General features: G+C 44.1%; 1 protein-coding gene across 1 annotated transcript in view; it reads left to right on the forward strand.

Annotated features, from left to right (window-relative positions):
- Positions 1-24,043, forward strand: part of Rac1 (ras-related protein Rac1) — a 37,515-nt gene extending 13,472 nt beyond the window's left edge. Inside the window, exons 3-6 of the mRNA XM_065425591.2 lie at positions 10,797-10,868; positions 12,089-12,206; positions 16,963-17,025; positions 20,118-24,043. Of these exons, the coding sequence (XP_065281663.1) occupies positions 10,797-10,868; positions 12,089-12,206; positions 16,963-17,025; positions 20,118-20,408 (544 nt within the window). The 3' untranslated portion in view covers positions 20,409-24,043. The remainder of the gene's footprint in view (positions 1-10,796; positions 10,869-12,088; positions 12,207-16,962; positions 17,026-20,117) is intronic.
- Positions 24,044-25,078: the final 1,035 nt, after the last annotated feature.

Raw genomic sequence — 25,078 nt, forward strand, 5'->3', positions numbered from 1 at the left:
AACCTCTTGCTGTGTGTGCATGCATGTTTGCTCACGTAAGTGGTTGGGTGGTTGGTGTGGTGGGCCGGAAATGACTGGAAACGGCACTATGCAAAGAATCTGTGTGGGGAGGAAAAAGAATAGATCAGACACACAGGAACAAACATGCAATAAACACGAACACACGCATTCACTGGCAGCTCTTTACAGTCAGAGGTATGAGCAGTATAATACAGCCTTTCTAACAGTGTGCAGAAACCAGATCACAAAGCTGCATATTCAAAGCGTGAAATTGTATTGCAAGCAATTGTGCTCGCGTGCAAGAATAGTGAATCTTCATTGACATGTTCGAGGGAAGGGTACAGCTGTTCTGTTGGCTATGTATCGCCACATTTTCTTTTTGCCACCTTAGAGGAATTCTTGATGAGGAAGATTGAGTTGGGCTAGATGGTTAGGTGGCATGTGTGGAATACCACATAGGTTAGTTCTGCCATGCGAAGAAGCTTGTTTAAACACGATGGCGACGCCTTAAAATTCCCGCACAAACACTTCGTATCGCCTTTGGTTTTGACAGTCTTCTTGAGGCGGGCTATTTTTTAAAGATGAATGACTATGTTAGGTTCTAAAGTAAGTGAAGGCTCCACCTAGAAGCTTTCAGTCACCTTTCTTTTTCTTTTATTACATAAAAACTGTTTTTCGTGATTTTGGAAAGTGTTCATTTATTCTTTCTTTAGTATAAGAAAGTGGTCAAAGTAAGCTAAACTATAGTAAAATCCGCCGTATCGAACTCATCTCAAGCATTGAGTGCACAATTCTCTAAAAGAGGTTTGGCCTTGGTTTTCCTTATGAATATTTGTCCTTTTCCTGCCAAGCAAGTGCAATCAGAGCATTGAAGAAGCACTCAAGCAGTCTAAACTGATTTATTGCTTTTCTTTAGCATGCCTCAAAGCTTGGGGGGCGCCTCTGCTTGAATCAATAGTAGCGAGCACTCGTCTCCCGCCCTCTTTACACAGTTTGAAGAGCACTTGTCAGGCCTGTGACAGCATCCACAAAGGGGGCTTCGGAAACTGCATGCACGCTCCACCCATCTGCCACAGATAGTGATGGCCGCAGGGCAAACGGGAGCAGCTAGCTCTTGCCACTCGGCAGTGCAACATAGAAACCTTTGCCTTTCCAATTGCCCCATGGAAGAGCGGAGGCTTCCGTGCGAGACACTTTGGTTGCGTGAAAGCTCTTCCTGCCAAGTTGGTGTCAGCAGCTCAGTCATGCGAGCACTGAAATGCTGCTGAACGTTTCTCCATTCTTTGTGAAAAGAAATACCGTGCACGCACACTTAGAGCTGCATGGTTTCAAGCTACCTGTAAACGATGTGCAATCCTGGGCAGTGAGACTGCTGGTTATGATATAGAAGATGTTGGCTTGTGGAATTCTTAACATTAGAGGTATCAGCCATATAAGCTATTTTGAATTTGGAGCAAGGCCTGAATAACATAGCTATCTTACACCAATTCATTTCCCTCCTGCACTTTCTCAGTTCTCTAAGCGGCACTGGTTGGCCAGTCGTGAGTGATGGATGATTAACAAAGGAATAGAATTGACTGAAAGGATTGACTACATTATATTGACCCTGGTGCATAGTGTCCTTTCATGAGTGTAGTTTTTTTCTTGTCATCTGTCATGTAGTCATTTGTCATCTAGTAAAGCGGATTAAAAACACTCGCTGGATACAGTAATGCATATTATGGGCTTTGGTGAAAGGGCTCATCAGGCCCCATTGGAAATTCTGGTTATACGTGGATGGATGGATGGATGTTATGAGCGTGCCCTTTGGAAGAGGGTGGTGGGTTGCGCCACCAAGCTCTTATTATATTGCCTAATGTCCTACCTATGTCAAAAAAGAAAAAAAAAGAAAAGGAGAAAAAAAACTCAATAAATTCCCATAACCAAAATTTCTGAACCCCTATTGTGAACTTTGTTTTTGTATGCCTCCGTTTTTCGTCGTTTCCCTACTTTTCTTCCAACAATCTTCCAATTGCCTCTTACTAATCTCTTTTGTGGTCATGTTTACTTTCCCCCTGCTCTTGCTGAACCCAAGAACTTCAAGGAGGCCAGCAATGCCTCAATCGACCGCTGCACAGATATCTTAACATTCTACAAAAAAATGTTCCATCGTTTCCCTAGCTTTACTGCAGCAAGCACATGCTTCTTCCTTTTTGTATCTCACTCGATAGGTGTGCATTCTAAGGCATCCTGATCTTGCTTTGAAAAGTGATGATCTTCCCTTTGAGTTATAAATTGTTTCTTTCTTGACTTTGTTGTTTACTCTTAAGTAGTTGCTTACGGCAGGATTCCTTTCCATTGCCACCACCCATGAGGTTATCTCCGCCTCTCTCACTTTCTGCTTGATATTCTTTGTTGCCATAATGCTCACCATACAGGTCGCATACCTGCTGCTAAGCTTCCTAGTTCTCTTCCTCCACTGTGAATTAATGTTTTTCCTGTACAAATATCTGAAAACTCTCCCAGCCCATTTACTTCCATATTCCTCAGTCACTCTTTGTAATCAATTTTACTGGGAGCTTCGCTCACTTCAAAGCTTGTCCAGCCCATATCACCCTGCACAGCTTCATTTGTGGTCTTCCCATGAGTGCCCAATATGGTGGAATGTGCAAGGTGCCCTCTAGGGGGCATTTACTGCAGGAATTTTTCAAATTTGCTCAAGATATTATCAGAAATGGGAGAAATCAATGTGACTTGGCCATGCTGCCAGGTGGCTAGCTTCACTGTTAATATGGACAATCGTAATGTCTGCCTCAACAAGCATTCACAAGTTACATTCCTTCCCTGCTTTCTTCCATACTGGAGTCCAGGGACTGCATCACGTTCATGCATCAGACCCCCCTCCCCTTTCTTTTTTAATTTTTTTATTTTCGCAGTTTCACTGACTGTCTTGTGCATTCTGCATTGAATGATTTACTCAAGTCACGTGCCACAATAGGCAACATTACAGGCAGTGTGTCTGGCATAGTCATTTATGAATGTGACCTTGATTGGTTGGAAGCAGGGCTCCCTCGAGACGAAGGGTGCACAAGCTTTTTTCTTTCTTTGAAGGGTGCACAGGCTTTTGTTTGAACTGCTTTCATGCAATGGAGCAGTTTGGTAATTTGCAGACACGGTCATCAGCACATGATCTACGCACTGCCCCTGTCTGTTTGCACTGCCCATTCTTGGTGAGGGGCCCCTTTACAAGGTTTTACATTCCAAATTTACTACGCCACAGCGGTGTGTTGCGCTCTCTGAGGTGGGCTTCAACCAGTCCTACATGACGCATCATTTGGGTTTCCAGGGTGGAGTTGCATGTCTTGCATGATTGCCGGGTGGAGGCATGTCTGGTTTCCGGTTGAAACGGAGTGGTGTTGTGGCAATATTGCAGCTGTGCATGCATGATGTATGGCTAGGCTTGCCACACGTTGGGAGCATAGTGTAGGAATTTCGCTCAGCGGTTCCACTTTGCGAAGTTTTGCTTTCATGGTATCCGAACTGGGCACGTTCGTTTCGTTTTGTCTGCATGCAGTTTTGTGAGGTCCCAGTTGCGCTTTACGATTCAAATTCAAATTCTTTATTCATTCTTGAAAACACAATAAAAGTGTGTCCAAGTACTGTTTGGACCCATAGGCTAGTTATGGGTCCAAGAAATGAAATTGTATAATGCAGACACTTCGTCACATGCACTATAAAAACTTGGAAGAGCGAAGAGGGGGATATATACACAATACAAATTACAAAAAGAAAGCATAACAAGGAACAGTCGCTTCAATTAAAAAACATTGTACATGTTATTTACAACAATAAATGGGATGGGAACAGCAGATAGATGTCTTTTAACATGTTTAATGCATGCGCTGAAAGAATATTTTCAGCTGTAAGTGCAAAATTTTGAGCGTTTTATTTCTTGTGGAAGAGTTTCCTGTTCTTGAAAGTTGGCTCTTATTGCTCTCGTTTTTTAGTTATTTATGATTATACTATTTATCCACTGTTCGCACTCTCTCTACATCAGGAAATGCCATTAAAATTATGGTTTTAGCTTTTGCAGTATCAAAGAAAACACTTGATGTAGACTCCCATACAAAATTGTTGTTTTATCCTTTGTAGTTCCAGCAAAAATGTTTAATGTAGATTTACACACAGGTGTGCTCCAGCTATTGCTTTCATAGCAGATTTATTCAGTTTGTGCAAGCATTGTTGAAGTGTTTGGTCTTTGGCTAGATAATTTGGTGCTACCTTTATCACTCGAAACTAAGAGAGTTGGATAGAAAGCCGTTTGTGTCTTGTGTTGGCTTTTGTGGAAATCACTGGGTTAATATAATTTAAAATTGCACCAGTCATCTTTCCTTGCATATGTTAAAGAACTTAGGGATACACAGCTGTGAGTGCTGTTTTTGATACAATATTATACTTCTCGTAGACTGCCTGTTTTTGTTTTGGCTCAGTGCAATTTTGCTCTGTATCTTAATGCCCTGTGTGAAGGTTTCTCCATGAAATAACTCTGACAGAATAATTGAAAATACAGCTATAATTATCTTCATGGCTAAGTTACATGTTGCAGCTAGCTACAAGGAATATTTACACGCTATTTCATTATCTGACTCTGGGTGGTAGACATCAGAACAGATAGTAGTGATAATACCAACCACATCAATTGTTCTGCATCCTTGGACCTCCATACCTAGTTATGTAGCTTAAAGCAAACATTTTTTTATTGCCTCCTCCCTGGGGTTTCATTTCATTTTCATTTCAATTATTTGATACTACAAAGTCTTGGCTACAAGGGCGAAAGGCTGATGTGCTCTGCCTGACGGGGCCCTAGCACACGTGTGTACATACTCGGAGCATGCAGCAGCGGATACAAGAACATCATACACTGTTGTTACATACAGAACACATTTTTATGCAAAGTGAACAATTGGAATGAGGTGCATAGTTTTGCATTCGTAGAGGAAAATTCATACAAATAATGAAACCTCAAAACACAGATTTCTGTATACACACCCGTTAAATGTATATAAATATTTGTACTTCTCTGTGCATGCACTTTATTTTCGTACACATTCTACCCGTGACAAGCATCATACTTGGCCTTCGTCCTCATGACACCAAGAGCTAGTAGAGAGTTTAGTATAGGGGCCCCAAACATTTGCATCGGGCACGCTATTTCACTGATTTAGCGGGAGCCCCAAAAGTTGCCTCAAAGAGCTTTGCGTCAACAAACACGGTGGCACCAATCAAAGCGACGGCTCTAACCTAGCACGAAACTGGGCTCGATTTGTGGTAACGTGGGAAGTTCATAAGCTAGGAGAAGTGACTGAGCTTATCGCTTCCTCTCAACTAGCATGTGTAATGAAGGTTGACTCATCAGACGCCATTGGTTCTGAATTCGATTCTCTATTGCATGGCTCATAGGCCTAACACGGCTTAACTTGGCTGGTAAGGCACGTAAAGTTGGTTATTCAAAACTAAGCACAACAGATTGCTTGCTGCTATTAGAATAAGCTCTAAATTGTAATTAAATGTGAAAAGACAAAATTACTCTTCTCATAATAAAATTGAATATTTTAATTATTTATTATAGCTCCTTTTTTTGACGCTGTAGTGGCGCTACAAGTGCAAGACACTTTCCGGAAACGCAAAGCCCTATCCTAAACTCTTCTCTCCTGCATGCCCCAACGCTAACAGCCGCAAAACTCTTTGGGGCCCCAAACTATTGGGACCCCTATTATAGAGCTCTAATAAACTACAGATGACAAGGCCATGTGTGTGTATTCCGCTGTCACTGCTACCTTGCTAACTCAAACAAGCTTCGTGTCATTTAGATTCCAGCTCTGCATTGGCTCTGCATCGTTTTTTTATCAGTATATTGGAATTTATCTGCAAACCTTGCAAATAAGGTTTTCTCTGTCGTGGGTGTCATCGGAAATGCCCATCCTTGGTGCACCTTCGACCATATCACCAATTCGTCACTGACCTGTGACATCTTTTGTGCTGCCAGTGTTCATAGCACTCGTGTTTCAAATTTGTCTCGCAAGGGTGCTCTTTGATATTGGAGCAGTGGCAGAGAGCACTCAGGTGAATGTCTGGTTCCTGGGACCAGCTGATAACCATGTGGTGTATTGACATTTACTATTCAATTTGCTGAGGTGGTATGGTGCAATTTTATGATCTACCAGTTTTGACATATGGAAAACCAGGAGCACACCCATTTCTTGCCTTCCATTTGTTCGCCCAGGTTGTGCAATTGAGCATTCCTACCAAACTGCCTTTCTGTCAATTTGCAAAAGGCTACTGTTGCATTTGTTGCTATTGGTTGACCCATACGTACCTTCCAAAATATGCTTGCAAGGAGACAATTGACGACATTTACCACTACCCTCAGTTAGCTGCTGAGATGGTTGCTATTTGTTGCCTTATTGCATCCTGGCAATGAACCATTGGCTAAGAAAACGGCACATGAGCATTAATATTGCCACTTATCTATCCACAAGGTTTATAAAAACCATTTATTTGTGATTGACTCTTACTGTCAGGCACAGTTCTGTGTGCTCGTACATGCCATCCGAGTTTTCCCTTTCTCTCTCTTTTCCATTACCTCGTTTCCCTTCTTCCATTGTGGGCAGCTAACCAGAAGCTGTTCATCTTCCTTCCATCCACCTCTCTTCTTTTAATCCGAAAGCCTAAAGTGGCTCATTGCAATGGCTTATACCCCCCAAAAAAGCAGTGAGTAGTCGAATGGCTAAAAAAATATCCTTATCAAGTAAAAAGAAAAAAACGAGAAGGGGGTTGACTGAGGGGCCCGATTTTTATGTCATATCACAAGAAGCCAACAAACACTGACACCAAGGACAACGTAGGGAAAATTACTTGTGCTTAATAAATTTCATTTATTAAGCACAAGTATTTATTAATTACTTAAATAATTTCATTTATTAGGCACAAGTAATTTCCCCTATGTTGTCCTTGGTGTCAGTGTTTGTTGGCTTCTTGTGATATGACTTATCAAGTCGAGCGGTTTAAAAAAAAGTTAACGAGTGGTACGAAAAATATCATCAGCAATGGCTCATGCCGGAGGAGGAGGAGGAAAGAACTTTATTGTTTGCCCTGCGAGTTGGTGGGGAGGGCCAAAGGGCCCGCCTAGGTGACGGCCAGGAGTTCTTGGGTCCTGGCGGCATCCTCGGCCCGCTGGACGGCCCATAATTGATCTTCGAGGGCGGGGCTGAGCAGCGCGGCTTCCCAGCGCGTGCGAAGGCTGCTGCTAGAGACCGCGTTTTCTTTATTGCTATTTAGCCCTCGGCATTCCCATAATATATGCTCCAGAGTGGCTCTGGATTCACATGTTCTGCATTTGTCCGTAGGATATACATCCGGATATATGATGTGCGAGAGCGCAGGATTCGGGTACGTCCTAGTTTGTAACTGCCGCCATGCGACAGACTGCTTTTTTGTCAATTTTGCGTGAGGTCGCGGGAATATGCACCTCTGTAACCTATAATGTTTCGTAATGTCATTATATGTTGTCATTCTGTCCTCCCACTCCCACTCATTTACCGCACCGTCACGTCCGGAGGGTGTCGGGGCGTCACTTGCGACTGCGGCTCGGTCCGTAAGCCCTCGAGCCGCGTCATGTGCCGCCTCGTTGTTGCCGTCCTCCGCGAGGGTGTGAGCGGGTGTCCAGGTGATATATATCTTTCTTTTGTAATTTTGCCCTCCTGAAAGAAGAATTCGTAGTGCCTCCGGGGAGATTCGGCCATTGGCAAAATTTCTTATTGCCGTCTGAGAGTCGCTGACTATCACGGTTGCGTTAGTCTGAGCTGCTGCGAGCGCTATGGCTACTTCTTCAGCTATCTCGTTACTTGTGGTGCGTATCGTCGCGCATGTCTTGCACCGTTTATCCCTATCGATTACGGCTGCCGTAAATCCCCGTCTGCAACTGTATCGAGCCGCGTCTACGAACACTGCGTCCTTGTCGTTGCCGAATTTCTTCTGTATTTGCATCGCTCTGTTCTTTCTTCTGTCCTCATTGTGTTCTGGGTGCATATTCTTTGGTAAGGGAGGTATTACCAATCTTTCCTTTGTATCTCTCGGGATGTCCACCTTGACACCATGCTGTGTGTGGTAACCTATGTCTAATCTCTCTAGGATGTGTCTGCCTGCTCTAGTCTTAGAGAGGCGTTCATATTGTGCCGTACATTGCGCTTCAATGAGCTCGTCTATAGTGTTGTGTAGGCCTAATTGCAGCAACTTGTCCGTGCTGGTGCTGATCGGTAGTCCTATGGCTAGTTTGTATATTTTCCGAATGAGGCATTCTAGTTTGATCTTTTCCGCAACCTGCCATTTTAAGTACGGCGCTACGTACACTATTCTACTTATTACGAAGGCCTGTATTAACCTGATCGTGTTTTCCTCTTTCATCCCGCTATGTTTATTTGTTATCCTTCTGATTAGCCTCATGATTTGCGCTACAGTTCCCTCCAGTCTTCTGAGGGTTTCTCCGTTGTTGCCCTTGGCTTCAATGAGGAGCCCCAATACCCTGATCCTATCGACCTTGGGTATGGGTTTCCCATCGGCCGTCTTTAACTGTATCTCCTCTCTATGAGTGAGCTCTTCCCTGTAGTTGCCTGGTTTGCGACCTCTGCGAGTCGGTCTGTACAGTAACAGCTCCGATTTCTCTGCCGAGCATGTTAGCCCTGTCCCCTCTAGATATTTTTCGATTGTTTCGACCGCTGTTTGAAGCGTTTGTTCTATCTGCCCGTCACTTCCGTTTCTCACCCATAGGGTAATATCGTCTGCGTATAAGGTATGATTTAGACCCTCGATTTCTTGTAGCTTGGCTGGCAGCCCGATAAGCGCCAGATTGAATAGCATCGGTGATAAGACCGAGCCCTGTGGCGTACCTGCGCTGCCTATCTCGATATCCTCCGAAACTAGGTCCGCTATCGTGATCTTTGCCTTTCTGCCCGTTAGAAAATTGCGTACATAATCGTACGTGCGTTTTCCCAGTCCTAGTTCGCCTACTCTATCCAGTATCGTTGCATGTGTTACGTTATCGAAGGCCTTTTTTAGGTCCAACCCGAGAATTGCCTTTGTCGATCTGCCCGAATCGTCTATTATCTGATGTTTTAGTTGTAACAGAGCGTCCTGCGCTGAGAGGTTTCTCCTGAATCCTATCATCGTGGGCGGGAGCGCGTCGCAGTCTTCGAGGTAGGTGGTCATCCTAGCTAGGACCACGTGTTCCACGAGTTTCCCCACGCAAGAAGTGAGAGATATGGGTCTCAAGTTCTCAATTTGCAGTCGCTTGCCCGGTTTAGGTATTAACACGATTTGTGCCGTCTTCCATTGCTGCGGAATCTGCCCTGCCTCCCAGCATTCGTTAATATATTCGGTTAACTTAGCTATAGACTCATCGTCCAAGTTCCTTAGCGTTTTATTCGTTACACCGTCTAGTCCGGGTGCCGACTTGGTATTGAGTTTCTGCAGGGCTGCCCTGACCTCTGACTCGCCGATTTTGCTGTCTAATTCGTCATTTACCTGCCCTGTGTAGTCAGGGTGTACGACGGGCAGCACTTGCGAGATGTATCTTTTCTCGATTTCCTTGAGGAAGTCCTGCTCTGTCCCTCGGTACGTTTGTATTAGCCGATTTATATTTTGCCTATGTGCCGACTTTGTCCCGTCCGGGTCTAACAAATATCGAAGGATGTTCCACGTTTTTGCCATTCCTATCTGACTGTCCATGTTGTTGCATTTTTCCTCCCACTGTTGTTTGCATAGCTGCTGGGCGTACTTTTCTATGTCCCTGTTCAATTTGGCTATCTTTCTACGAAGCGTCCGGTTGTGTTTTTGTTTTTTCCATCTCCGTTGCAACCCTGCCTTAGCTTCCCACATGTGTAGAAGCTTATTGTCTACGTTCTCTAGATGCGCCTCCGGCGGGACCATTTTCGTAGCTGCCGCCACATCTCCCTTTAGTTTTTCGGTCCATTCCTCAATACCTTGTGTCGTGTCGTCGGCCTCCTCCCTTATTTTCCTGAATTTGTCCCAGTCGACAATCTTAAGTGGTCTACCCTTTGTCTTGCGCGGTCCTGCCCTTACCGTTATTTCTAGTATATTGTGATCGCTTCCAAAGTCGTGTTGCGTATTTATCCACTGCGCGTCCCGTATGTTCTTGGTGAATGTTAGATCTGGCGTAGTATCCGCGCAAACGCTGGTACCTATTCTCTGGTATGACTGGAATGACTGGAATGACTGGAATCTGGAATGACTCATACCCCCGTAGGCAAGCAATGAATGAATGAATGAAAAACTTTATTTAGTGAGCTAAAGGTGCAATGGCTGAATATGAATGAAGATGCAAAGGAAAGAAAGGAAGGAAACATCAACATCAAGAATGGCCCCGTAAGCATGCAAACATGTAGTGGCTGAATATGAAAGAAGAAACGAAAAAAGAAGGAACGAAATAATGAATAAAGAAAGAAGATCCTTTAGATAGTGCATTAGTTGCTTGCATGTCTCTTTGAGGAAATCGACCTACAGCACAATATATTTACTTCACCCTCGTTATGTCTTGCACGAAAACTGACCCCTCCGATTGGGTAACTTTATGCATTACGTGTGCAGCATTCTTTTGCCTTCACGCATTACAGGAGTGTAACATGCTGCCGATTCCTTTTCTTCTTTATTTTCTATGTCTGTGCCGAGAATTCACATCAGAGGAGGTATAAATGAGGAGCAATGTCTGAAAATGTGCTTTTTCATTTTCTCCATCTGTGCAGAGCCGTTGGTAAAACCTGTCTTCTCATCAGCTATACCACCAATGCCTTCCCTGGCGAGTACATACCCACAGTGTGAGTATTGATTCATTTTCGTTAAAGCATTCTCAAATATGATCACCAGCTTCTTGTGCAAACATGTTGGATTGGTTGAATTGCTGCACTGTGTTCCCATAGACCGATTTCACTGCATGCAGAACGCATGCACAGAGGCCCTGTTGGCACTTTGATGACCGTAGTCCTTGCCACTTTTACATTTGTGTTTGAGGTAATGTTTGAAGGAAATGCCAATGCCATTGTGTAGTTTTCCAAGTGATTCTTAGGAGTAAATTGGGAGATGTGTGCCATTCAACGCGACTCTTATTGCACTATCTATTTATTCTTGTCTCCCCACCCGTTGATCCTGAGGGCTAAGTGGGTTTGCCATGGTACAAACACATGCATGCTTTTTTGCCATTGTTGGTCTACAGCCTGCTAAAGACCGCTGTTACCGGCACGCTTTGCAGCAGCACTGGCGTAGTGAAAGTGGTCATGAAATCAGTCTCTTGGGTTGCTTATCTATCTGCACTAAAGATTGGCCAGAGGATGATCTCTGAATCAGTATTGCAGTATGTATTACACTGTCACGTATGGATTGTTTTTGTCACAGGGGAGGGTGTAGTTTTGTGGTATTCATCTTCCATGCCTGACCCTGTAATGGCTGGTATACATTACGTACTGTGCCACATTCTCAGCTAGCTGCAAAACGCAGTGGAACCCAGAATGTAGAGGAATACCGTGGCTCCTCGGGATGACCTTCAACAGTGGGCAGCGTCCATGTTGGGCTGTAGTTTGTGTTCTCGGATTGGCATTATATCTGCTAACTGCAAAGTGCCCAGATCACCTGTTAAGGTGCTATTTAAAGGCTGTTTATAAGAATGGTAGACAATTACCAGCACTGCAGAAGGTGACCTATATTGGGTGGCACTAATGCTTCCCACCAACCTATTGTTTCTTTTCTTGCATAGCCTTCCCTGTGTAAAAAATTTAAAGGAAGACTTTTAGATTGTTTTTAAGCTGAAAGTGTAGGGTATTGTAGGTGACATGGGCTGCGTTATGTCCACGCCTTTTGCTGTACCATGCAGAATGGTACCAGTCTGAGCTGTATCTCAGCTCCCAGATATTGGGGGATGCTCAAGCTCAGTGACCAAAGTTGAGTGACGTAAATGCAGGAATGGCTACACAGGAAAAATTGACAAGAGCCATCTGCCTGAGAGCACGTTTACAGTGTAGTCGTATGAATTTCTCCTTGACAGGTTCGATAACTACTCGGCCAATGTCATGGTCGATGGCAAGCCCATCAACCTTGGTCTGTGGGATACTGCTGGTCAGGAGGACTATGACCGGCTTCGGCCACTCTCCTACCCACAGACGGTAAGCGGGGCCTGTTGACGTCATCACTTTTGTTTATGCTTGCTGCTTTAGTGTCTTTCTAACAGCTCTGCGAGGTTGGCAAAAGCTCACTTTAGAACACTTGTAGAACTTAAATCGTGACCGTATTGTTTTCTACAAGCGAAGACAGGGTCAAGGCTGTTACGTATAAGGATTGAAAACTGGGGGGTTGGAACAGGTTCGTGGTTTATGGCGCAAAGAGATGGAGACAAGCAGAAGGGAGGGCATGAGCGCTGTCTTGCAACTGAAACTTTATCGGAAACTGAAGCTGAAATATACAAGATAGCAAACAAATTAGAGAGAAGTGGGGTGACATATTCAGCTGTTACAAGCGTGAGGTGAAGTTATTTGTTATCTAGAAAACAAGTTTCTGATTATATAAAGTGATAGATGGCTGGCTAACACGCGACTGCTCATGCGTGCCAATCTGGAAATATTTGCCGATTTTCTGGTTGCGCTGGCCCATGTACCCCATGAGTATGGAAATGCTGGTGAAATCTGGCAAGCAGCCGCATGACTGACAATGGCTTGATAGATGACAGTTGAGTGTGCCTTCAAGCGAGTTAAAATGTTCTCTCAGGCACCCAATAACACAACGTCCAGCTTGGCCTACCTATGCCATGCCACATGATAGAGAGCCCTGGTAAACCACACCTTCACAGCAGTATAAAAAGTGGTTGGAGTAGGTAATAGAATGCGCAGACAGAACACAAGGTCATAGTCACACATTCTAAACATGAAGTTGCCCTGTGTCCCTCACTAGAATGCCATATGAATGCAGGAGCTGTGCTATACAGATATTCTTTTATTTATTTATTATACCTTCAGCGCTCATAAAAAGCATGAATACAAATATAAATGTGTAAAAAACATACAAAGATAAATGACAACCATTCCGCTGAACACTACAGAAACTGAAGAATACATACGTGTGCAGTAGACAGCTAACTGAAAACTAAAACAAGGAAACAGTGGCACATATGGGGAAAGATGTACCAAAAAATACTACTAGGTGCTTTACAGAATAGACCAGCATTAGTAATGAAACTGTTTTGCTGGGCATGCAATTCCAGTGATTGTAAGTTTGTGGGAAAAAGGAGAGGCTGTATGCAATAATGTCGGACGAGCGAATGCTGACCTTGTGATTCATGATGGGATTGATGATGGCCCCCTCGTGCAGAAATTCAAGATATTGTTGCTATCCAGTGCGAAAATAGCGTGCAATTATATAATTAGATTTCTCTCTCATCCTTTTTTCTTCACTTCTGTTGATTTCTTATTACTTGCTGCTGCAAGTGGCTAATATTGGTGATAATCCAGTAATAGTGGTCTGTTATGCCACTTCATCAGGCTGCAACAGTGAGTAGCAGCATAGCAAATGATCAGGTGAGATAGAGTGAAGGCAAAAATGGCACGATGTTCTGCTGCCACATGACCGCCTCTGTCATGGCAGTACGATGCATGCAACCGTGAAAACTGCATCAAAATGGTTTCGTAGAAAAGCTGTTATAGTAAAATAGTGTTTAGGGTGCTCATTCTAGTATATATCCTATGGTTCAGGACCTTCATTTACAGAAATACTGACAGTAAATTTTTGTCTTGTTTTAATTGCTTTACTGGATGGTCATCGACACAGTAATTACGGTGTCGGGCCTTACTTCTGCGACTGTGCATCACATAATTGTTACCTTTTGGTGCGACCACTTTAAGTCGAGCTCCAGGAGCAGCATGGCTTTGGATGGGAAAAGTGCGACTCAACACATTATCGATATTTGTTGTGGTAGTCTTAGGGTACCAGATACCAGTGGCGCATACACACACACTATGGCCATGATGCGGGAAGCTGTGTTATTCAGCACTCGACAGTACAAGAGAGAAGAGTTGTCTTCCAGCATTTTTGTGAAAAGTGCACAATTTGAAAGGCCGATTTGACAGCTTGTGGTGGCCTGCAACCGCCACACCGGGCTGACTGGCCAGCTCGTAGGTGGTTTGTGATACCACGTGAACAGCAACTCGCTTTCGGTGATGGGATGAGTCTCGTTTCTCATCTCTGAAGCCGTGCTGTGCTTGATGCACGTTCAGAACAGGCCATTGAACAGGTGCCATGCTCTTAAATTTTTGTGTTGCTCTCGAGAAATTGAGGCTTCATACCATAGTTATGATGTCAACAGCTACCTAAAGATGCAAGAAAAAAAATGAACACAAGATTTTCGTGTTAGTTACCTTCGAATGGAAAAAAAACAAACAAAGAAAAACATGTTGAAAATTTCATGTCTATACTCCTTTAATGGAGCAAGGTATTTCATTGGATTATGTTGACTAACCTTTATGTGTAGATAAGAGAGAGAGAGAGAAGCAAGAATTCCAACAGGCCATAAGCACTGGACAATGCGTAGTGTGTTGTGGTCAGGTACTTGAGTTTGTTGCCTTTGGCTACTGTGAAAGTTCTCATGCGGCTGAGCCGATGAGGAGTGAGGCTGTGCTCCCAGAAGCTCTGTGCCGTCAGAGGCCGGTCACCCAGTTAGCTCAAAGCGCCCTGTAAAGCATGGCATTGTTCATTTAAAGGGGAGCAGGGGCATAGCTAGCTGTGGCTCCTGTTGCTCGTCATTGCTGGTCGCTTGTGCAGAATTGTGGGAGTAATTATCAGTATTCAGATACTGAATCAGATAATGTACTCGTCGTGAACCGAACAGTTCGACACACCGTGTTTTTTTTATATAAAGGTCATGACGTCCTCACAGCCAAATGAATTATTCTGGCGCCATTGTGTACGCTTCGAGCGTTCGATGAGAAGGATACTTCTTCCTGTTCCGGCGGTTTCGGTCGGCGTAGTTCCTGTAATTTAGGTCGTGCCGGTCACACTTTTGGTTTTCGGCTTGCTGAAGGAGACCGATGGCAGACTTCTGCAGTTTTTCCATCTGAAGAGCAGAACAGATGACAACATCAAATTGGTAGTACCGGTCAACGCATATAGAAGTTTCCATGGTTGCAAAAAACGAGTAGATGAGTAAATGTAAAAGGAAGTAGAGGTTTCGGCCGAAGCCCGTCTGCTCTGGAGGCATATTGAAGAAGGGTAAAAAGGACACCGACCAATGAAAGAATGCAAGAAAAGACGGTTCGACTCCCCAGACGGGAGCCTTGTTCACAATGAAATCAAGAGCGTGCGTACATTATTGTAATTATCAGTATTCACGCTGAAGTCCAAGTGAATACGCCAACATGAGCTGCAGCAGCTTGATGTCAGCACTACATTCTTGTGTTTAACTTACTAAAGTGCCCACTCACTGCACATATTCCCAAGGACATACATTGCAATCAGGCTCTGCCAAAGGGGCCACACATTTGGCTCAAAATGAACAGAAATACCTTTTCGATCTATGTTGATGTGTGATAGAAAATGTGACAAATATCTTAGTGTTGAAGTAGATGAATTGTTTGGTTTTTAAAGGGACAGACAATCGCTCAGAACATGAATCGAGGTAACCCCACTGATGGAATGATTCCCTATCGTAATGGCTAAAATGAGCCGTGTTTTTCTTATTAAGTGGAGATTTATATTTTTGATTCATCACTAAAGTCACAAAAGATGACCTTTGGTGCCCCATGTGGCAAAAACATGAAGCTGCATAACAGGTCTACCACGTGACCTTCTACTAGTGTTTGCGGTTCCTGGTCTTTTTATTAGTATTAAAATGCAGTATACTTTTTATTATTATAAGTTTTTCCTGACTTGAAATGTGCAGGCAAGGCTTCGTTTGTAGTGAGCTGAAAAGGGGCGTTGCTTTCGTTTTCGATGAGTTGGCTTGGCTCGTCTATCGACAGAACAATGCCGACAGGGGCCAGCCAGCCATGACAAAGGCGTGTATTGGGGAAAAATGCAGAACAAATGTAAGAAATGTCTGTACAGCAACGTGAAGTTATTGCACCAGCTTTTTATTTTCAAAAGTGGTTGAAAAGGCCGAAATGTAGGTGATTAACTACAGTTACTCTCATGAAAGCAGAACGATGGGTGGCTTTTACAATTTGCTAGGTGGGCTATCAACATCGCTCTCACTTTCCAGCGTTGCTGGAAGAGGGGCTCTTACTTTGTTAGAGGCTGCTCAGATAGAAAAATTCTGTTTTCTAAATATCCACGCACTTTGGGAGTAACTGCTGCAGATGCAAACACTGCCGAGGGTGAGCTTTGCATTGCACCATAAAAAACTGGGTCTTTAAAAATCTGTTGTCAGTCTTTTTAAGTGGAAGAACTTGCTTGAAGGCATTTATAACAAGGAAGACTGACATTATTTTCTTATTCATTGCAGAGCCTCAGTGGCCTAACGTTCTAGTGCCCAGCACTAGGTTGCGGGTTCAATCGCTGGCCATGTTGTCCGCATTCCAGTGGGGTTAGAATATAAAAACATACTTAACATGCATTCGTGGGTGCATGTTAAAGAAACTCAAGTGGTTAAAATTAACCCAGAGCTCTCTGTTACAGCACTGCTCTGATACTAAGGCCCAATCACTCAGCAAGTTCATTGTGTCGTTTGAACCATATGTAAAGAGAGAATGCAGATTGAAAACTTGTTTGGATCATGAAAACGACTGTTTTGTTGGAGAGCAGATTTTGATGGGGGGTCCCCTGTTGGGGTCGACACAGCATTGTCTGTGGTTTCTTTCGAGGGATTCTGCTGCGACAGTAATGAAAGTGAACTGTGATGTTTGAGTCAGCCACCACTGTTCTTGTTTTCCTCTGCAGGATGTCTTTCTCATCTGCTTCTCCTTGGTGAACCCAGCATCCTTTGAAAACGTCAGGGCGAAGGTGGGTGCACATTGTCTAAGAGAAAAAAAAGCCGCGCTGAAGACGTCCTTCATTGAGTTCAAACTGTGGTAGAGGACTAGTGAAATAAATAATAGCTTTTCTTTTATGTAGTGAAATTCTTTTTAATGTTGCAGAATTGTTTTCAGCAGTGTGTACAACATGTGGAACAGCATTTGTACAGTTCACATAATCTGCCCTTGTGGTCAACGTTTTATGAAGAACTACTTATTCTGTACTGCGGCGCGTGTTCAAAGCATTTGGAGTTTAATCGGCGCTCGTAGGATTGCACACGTTGTCCTTGAAGATTGTGCTAATCCATTAGTTTTTAAATCTTTATTTAGTGGTAATGTGAAACTAACAGTTGTGAGAGCATCATTCTCTCTATGTAGGTTCTTTGTCAGAACTTTTCCCGCCTGCTTAGAAAGGTCTTTGTTGCCTTTGTGAGTGTGATGTTGACTGTCTCTTGGTTTAGTGGTTGTGTGCTTTTTTTTTTGTTTGCAGTTGGCTCGGTGGTTGTGCACCAGACAATTTTGCATTTCACTTCCGACACCAGGTGTTGCTGTATGTAACCAGTGCATATGCTGTGTCATTTGTGTTCACAATGCTTCAGGAAAGTCAAAGGCACTCTGTTGCGAACCATACCACCAGTTACCCTTACCAGCTAGGGTGTTCCACTGCTGAGGTCTCGAGTTTGATTCCATGCCACAGTGGCTGCATTTCAATGGGGTTTAAATGCAAAAGCACTAGTGTGTCATTCTTCGAGTGCACATTAAAGAAGCTCATGGGACCGAAATGAAACCGGAGCCCTTTATTAGCGTCGCTAAACTAACTGTGAAGTTTTGTGGCATTAATCCCACAATTAATTTTTTCAGCTTCTTGCCATTGGCGCGATCATGTTGGAGGCGTTGAAGTGCAATTTTAGTTTGACACACAAAATTGGGCACACAGCACTGAGTGAAACAGTCGTTTGCTCTAGCTTGCAAATCCATCATCATAGCAGATTGACTCTGCTATGATTTGACTGAGTATGTATGTTTGTATGTATACATGTGTACATGTATGTACGTATACATGCTGATCCCATTTATTGGGGGGAATTGGTTCAAGGGACACTTTAATTTGTGTTTTGTTCTTGTTCAGCGACCATTTGCAAGAATAGAGCGCACGAACAAGTTTGACACATTTTCACATAGAAATGCTTCCCTCATCATAGACTTTTGATGCTTGAACAAAACTCAGGCCCCACGCATAATCATAAAGGATTGACAACATGACAATGGGATGACTACGACAGAATGATGACTATGGAATGGCCATATGGCATGGCAACTCTGTGGTGGCAATGACATGGGGATGGTGGAAAAACAACAGTAGGAAGACGTCGTCATTCCTTTGTCATTTTGCCATGGTTGTTATTGTCCTTGCCATACATTAGTATTTATAGCATTGTCGTAATACCATGTTGGTAATTCCAGCTTTGTCATCCCATTGCCGTCACGCAATCATGATTCCAGCGTCATTTGCGTTGGCTGGCTGCCTTCACATACTAATACAGTCAACAACCGATTTTCTGGACGTCGGGTTATTCGAATGCGCCTGATAATTTAGACGCCTTCACCACACCGCCATGTACCCCATAGAGTCAATCTATAAGAATGTCTGAAATTTCGGATGCAAAAAACCTTTGCCATCCGATTTTCCAGAACATTTGACATGATCGCAGGTCCGAAGCGGCCGTTGTCAAAGCCACTGTAGCCCCCTACCGACGCTGCCACGTGTTGTCTCGCTAAGGTTAATGCTCTCGGCCAGTGCCTTGGTGCCGGCTGCGAAATACGTCGAAAATAAAGTTGGGCGCTCTGTGCCTGATGCACGTGCCCTGCTAGTACATCAGCGTTCTAGAAGTTAGCTACGCTGGTCCTCTTGTCCTGGCACTCCGCTGCAACTACTCAGTTCCCAACACCACCATTGGCGCCGTTTCGATTATTTCGCCGCCTCAAACCAGCACTCTCGCACACAGAGCCTCTGGCAGTCGTAGCCCCCACAGCAGCAGTGCTAGGCCTAGCGACTTCGACGTTCGCTACTAAACTTGCTGTTCGGTGCTGTGTTTTTCATCAAAACAATTCGCTGCTCTTAGCAATAACGCTGACTCCACCTTCATAATCTTTGCCAATGGCTTTGAAGCTTGGTAAGTATGGGGTGATGCATAATACCGGTTCCCGAAAGTTAGCTACGCGGTGTTACACAGTGAAGCAAATGTGAAGTACTGTGGTGAAGCACACCAAGAGTGGGAAGGGCAGTTCTCACGAGACACAGTATGTATTTCTTAATTATACCTGCGTGTGCCTGCCGTCTCCTATCATAGTATGAGCACCCGTATTCCTGATTTGTATTGGCAGGCCTTCAGAGCTATTTCGGACGTGCCTGTGGCGATTTGAGCCCTCGGGGGCAGTAAAAGGCATTCATTTTTTCGGATGTTCTCGCGGCACTAGGCACTACGAAAAATTGGATGTTGACTGTATGTCCGTCACGATTGTCTGGCACCAGCTCTTGCAAGTAGTTCATGTAAAAGAATATTTTTGTGAATATGGGCGCAGAGCTTTTACAATGTGATGGGCACAGAAGGAATAATGACAGGAACAAACAGGGACTTTGCACATCTTCAAGGACCACTTTAGAAAATACTCGAAGACACAATAAAGTGGCATTTAATACCAGTGCCACTGTACTTTATTCAAGTGCTGTGAGGAGAGCGCAATGGCTGAGTGAATAGGCGGATTGATATTCTAACCAATGCACCCACAGCAGAGCCACAGTAGTGCTTAAACATCATTTCCTGCCTAGAAATTTGGTGCTGGAGGACACTATATCATCATTTCAGCACGTTTAATTAATAGAAAATTGGCCATCACCAATAACAGTTAGGCGACATTGTGTATATTGCTATGCACAGAGCCAGCCGCAGATCCACACTTATGCACTGATGGTGTGCTGCCACTTTTAGTTTGATCTGGCAACAAAGTTACTGCTAGTCCATGAAGACCCTTGGAAGTCCTTTCACGGTGAAAATAGAGCTGCTCTGAAACTGTGTGCAGTGGTACCCCGAGGTGAGCCACCACTGCCCCAATACGCCCATCATCCTGGTGGGCACCAAGCTGGACCTGCGGGAGGACAAGGATACTGTGGAGAAACTGCGCGACCGCAAGCTTGCCCCCATCACCTACCCGCAGGGACTGGCCATGGCCAAGGAGATTGGCGCTGTCAAGTACCTCGAGTGCTCTGCTCTCACCCAGAAGGGCCTGAAGAACGTCTTCGACGAGGCCATCCGCGCAGTGCTCTGCCCGCAGCCCAAGCCCAAGAAGCGGCGCCCTTGCTCACTGCTCTGAGTCTCCTCCCCCTCTTTCTCCCGCTCCTCCTCCTCAAATCCGCTCGTCTAGCTGTCGCTTGTCCAGGTAGGGCATCGCCGTCTGCAAGCGTTCTGTCGAGCTAGACACGAGCTGGCTTTCTTTTTTGTTCTCCCCAACTTGCCTGCATCGCGCCCTTCACATAAATTCTTTTCTTTTTCCTCGCTGGGCGCTGGCTCGTGAGAGCCGTGCTGGTCATTTGAACGAAGTGCCGATGCACGTCTATTGTGTGCAGGTGATGTAGCCTGCTGATGGCATGCTGCTCTTTTAGCTGAAGTTAAGGATTATACTTGGTTTTTAACGGATAACAATTGCTTAGTTTATGGGCAAGAACACTTGGTGCTGGAGCTGAGCCATAGACTGTTGTCGTCTGTAGGCAGTGCAGGCTGCTGGCATATTGCAGTGTTGGGTTTAGTCTAGCAGTGAGTGCCAGGGGCCATGTCGACCTTCTTGTTTCCACAGATGAACAATTAGTGTTATACACTGTGGCCATAATCTACAGTGTCGACTGCCACAAATTACCGGTATAGCAGGCAACGTACTCATTTGGTTTCTAGCCACCAGCTGAGCTTCTTCACTGTGTAGGTCATTTGTACTCATCCTTCTCGGCAGCCTTTGGGAGAAATGTGGTTTGTTTCTACCTTCGTATGTACATGAGCTCCATGACAGTTTCGGTTGAAGGTCAATTTTGCACCTCGACAAATGCCATAAGCCGCTGGCCTGGCCCTTTGACAGTGCATCTTGGGTCATTACTGCTAGTTTATTTTAGTTGCTGTAGTAAGTGTGGTTGCTATTTCTGTGCGTACTAGCCAAGCTAGGATGTGGAAAGCCCCCACTTAACGTTGTAAACTATTGTCTGCAAGGTACGTTAGCTTGAAGTGACTGATAGGTGGGCCAGCTAGCCTGTTTGATCTCCTCAGATTTGTTCAGTGTTTCTTGGTGGAAATGGTTCATAGGAGTTTGTCATTTTCAGATTGCTCATAAAACTGCTGTCTGGCAGGTTTTAAGTTGTTTTTGCTCTAAAGTCAGTTCACCTCAAGTTCCATTTTTCCGTAACTTGTTACTTTGACATAATGTGACATGGGGTGACATAGCTGGTGGTGCCACTGCCAGAAGACTTGTAATCTTTGTGATATGTTGGTCTGAAGGTGCTTGTTCATCAGTGAACAGCACTGAACATGTCTAAGTTCCTTGCCTCAGGTAGAAGGTATGCTTAGTCTTCTTTTCTTCTAAATTATTTTTCTCGGCAGGTTTATGTACAGAGTTTCATACTAAGTTTGCCAGAGTACGACACTCTGCAATCATTCAACCGGCATGCAAATAATGCACATTGCTTGAATTTTCTTCATTTGCATGGCTTTGCTGAGAAAGTGTATTGGGGCTTCTTTTAAGGTTCATCATAATTCACTTCAAGTGTTAGCCTTACGTCTATTCGTAGTTAAGTGTCGTATGTTCGCAAGTACATAAATTGTTTGGTCTCATTTCATTCAGATAAATGTAATTGACTGTCGAGCACATTAGCAGCTAAGCCTAAATTCCATTTGGTTAATCACACTAATCATTGGTCATCATAAGTGGGCAAACAAGGAGCCTGTGTTTTGACAAAGACACTTGTTTTTGCCCTGACAAATGTCCCCTTGTTGAAACATTGGCTCTAGTTGAGGTTCCTCTTGTTTGCCCTCTGTTGATTACTGTCTCAGAGTTCCCGTGAACAACTCTGGTTTGGACAACCATACGTGATTTTGACGTTCAAACTATCTAGTTCTTAATGTTGAGAAAAAGAAAACGAATTATATAAATTACTGCCTAAATAAGCCTTATATTTGCCATGCAGCAAATCAGCGATAACATATTGGTTTTGAAAAGTCGTTCAAAGACAGAAGGATGAAGTTTAGACAAATCCCGGTACTGCCTATCATCCTGTGCTGGCTTAGTAGATGCCACGCTGGTGGCATGTGCAGACAGTAGAGCCATATTTCCTCATTGTATCAGACGTACGAAATGCGACAGGTTGTGCCCACTTGTCAATCGTTTGTGTATGAAAATGTGGGAATGAGTAAGTGGTACTGCCTGCAGACGACAGTTTAGACGGGTGAAAAAGCTTTGCTGCACATCTCGAGGCCCTGACACTTTTGTGCCCATTGTGACAGATGTTAAGTGGCATTGTGGCATTGCCACATTTGCACTCGCTATACTGCAGGAGTTGGTGAAACATATCGCCTGATGAGAAGTGCAGCACACGCAGGGTGTCTGCAGTTTGGTGTAATTTTGGCTGCCTGTCATGGTTTAGGGTTAGCGCACTGTTAGGCCTAACTGGACAAGGGAGGGCACCACGTGTTCTGACCGACAAGTTGCCAAATGTGACACAGATGCCGTAAGTGCGTGGCAATATAGTGGTTTGGCTTGCAAACGAAGCTGGTTTGTAATGCAGGCTGGTATGCAGCAAATGGTGATGCTGTAGTTTCGGACTGGTTGCTGGCCTGCCTTCCTGCAGTGCCGAATTGTTTTTTGCAATGTGATGCCAAGTCTGCTTGTGACTATCGGAATGAACTTTTCTAATGAGTGTTGGTTGCATCACTGTAATGGCACCGTGCGTTTTTTACACTTTCATCCTGTCACAACTGACTCTTACTCTAGCTTTCTCCCTTGGTCCCATTTTATTCCTCGTCCACCATTTCTCCAAGGAACATGCTCCTGCCTCATCTTACATGTATAGCGTGGTTTCTTTGTACAAAGAGAAGAAACACTTCGCATAAATAGGCTTAGGACAGTGAGAAGTATGTTATATACTTTGCATCTTTGCTACTGCCTGATGAAATTTTGAGGCTTAACCTAGGATCAGCATCTTACTCAAAGATGTTTCACCCTATATTGAGTGCTGAAATAATTTTTTTTCTTGCTTTTATTTAACCAGCAATGTTGTGGTCAATCGTTTCTGGCTTTTTGAGTACACGATTGCTGTGCTTTCTGGCCATGTATGCATTCTTAATTGTTCAGGATGTACCGAGGGTTGTGTGCCTCTGTTCCGTGGAGGTGTCATCGGTCATTTAGGAATTTTTAGGGTTAGTTCAAAACTGATGTAATTAGCCTTTTGTTTGTCTTTAATGATATAAATTAAGTTGGCAGTTTTGTTCTGAGTGTATATAGAACATTGTGCGGCATTTCAGGGCACATTATTAAATTTTTTTTGTTGTGTGTGCGTGTGGCACAACTTGCATAAACTAGCCACAGTGTGCTGTGTGCTGCAAGGCCATCTTTTGTGGTGGGAGTTTAGAGATTTTATAAATGCTTTTTTTTTAGATCTAAGCTCTTCTTTGTCCCACCTCTTCGCAGAAGCACACAATAACATTTTTGGCTATGGCTTTGTGCTGGTGACTTTTTTTGTAGCTGATAATTTCTGCTCTGCACCAGAGCTCACTTTTTTTTAATGCGCATAATGTAAGAATTGCTCGAAGTTTGCAGTGCATGCAAGGTGTCGCCACGTTCGTTCTTGGCATTCAACAGCATTGTCAAGAAAAGACTAGATGAAATGCTGTACAAACCATGTGAAGAGAGGCCTGTCAAAATGTTGCGCTATTGTTCAGTTACTGTAACGAATTATACGGTTGTTTATCAAACATCATCATGTGTTGTGTATTCATTTGGGGCTACTGTCATGATCATGTGGTACATAAGAGAAAGCTTTTTATTGGGACAAACTCCGATTTCCTCATTTGGATACATGAAAAATGCAGAAATGCTTTTTTAAGGCAACTGCTAAACCTTTTTGAACGAAATTGATTGCAGTTGAGAGAAAGGTAAATCCTAGGAACCTTTGGCACAGAATTTTGATTTAGAACCTCGAAATTTATTTACGATACATTGCGAAAAATTGGCAAGCTAAAAAAAAAAAATGTGAAGCACACAGTTTACGAAGTTGTAACTTTGCGCCAAAAACAGGTGTGACAGTTTCGTAGACTGCATATGTTAAACAATCTAAAATGGATAAATATGATATATAAACTTGTGGCTTATGCAAGACGGCGGTCAGAAACTATGCACAAGGCAGATTTTCGCCGAAGGCTGAGGCTATACTCAAAGCCAACGCGAACTATGTTGCCTCCGAGAGGACGGAGGAACGACACATAATATGGTTCCCAGCTCGCATGTCCCCCGACACCCCTGTACCCAACCTCAATGAGCAGGTCCACCGCGTAGCGCGAGGTCTTGCATTCCGCGCCCACGTAGAAGGATCTTTTCTTGGGGTTGAAAATCCAGCGGAGGCATGGACAGAACGGGACAAAATGACCTGGTACTGTGACATTACAAAGCTTTATCAACACTCCAGGCGTGTTTGTACACCCCCTAAGCCCAAACTCTACAGGGCCCAAGCAGTAGACTGGAGGCAGTTACAAACCAAGACCTTCCCCAACCCCATCCATCTTGGAAGGATATATCCACACGTCTATTCAGACGATAACTGCAAACTATGCAGCAGGCTCATGCATCTCTTCGACACATTCTCTGGGACTGCGAGGTTACATGCAGAGAAAATGCAGTTTCCCCAGATGAAGCTGTGGCACGGTGGACGGCCGCGATGTGCAGCTCAAACCTCGAAGATCAACTATGGGCTATCCAGCAGGTCCGTGAGGCAGCGAGGAGACAGGATCTCT

Source organism: Dermacentor albipictus, chromosome 8, assembly GCF_038994185.2.
Source record: "Dermacentor albipictus isolate Rhodes 1998 colony chromosome 8, USDA_Dalb.pri_finalv2, whole genome shotgun sequence".
In the NCBI taxonomy this organism is placed as follows: Eukaryota; Metazoa; Arthropoda; class Arachnida; order Ixodida; family Ixodidae; genus Dermacentor; species Dermacentor albipictus.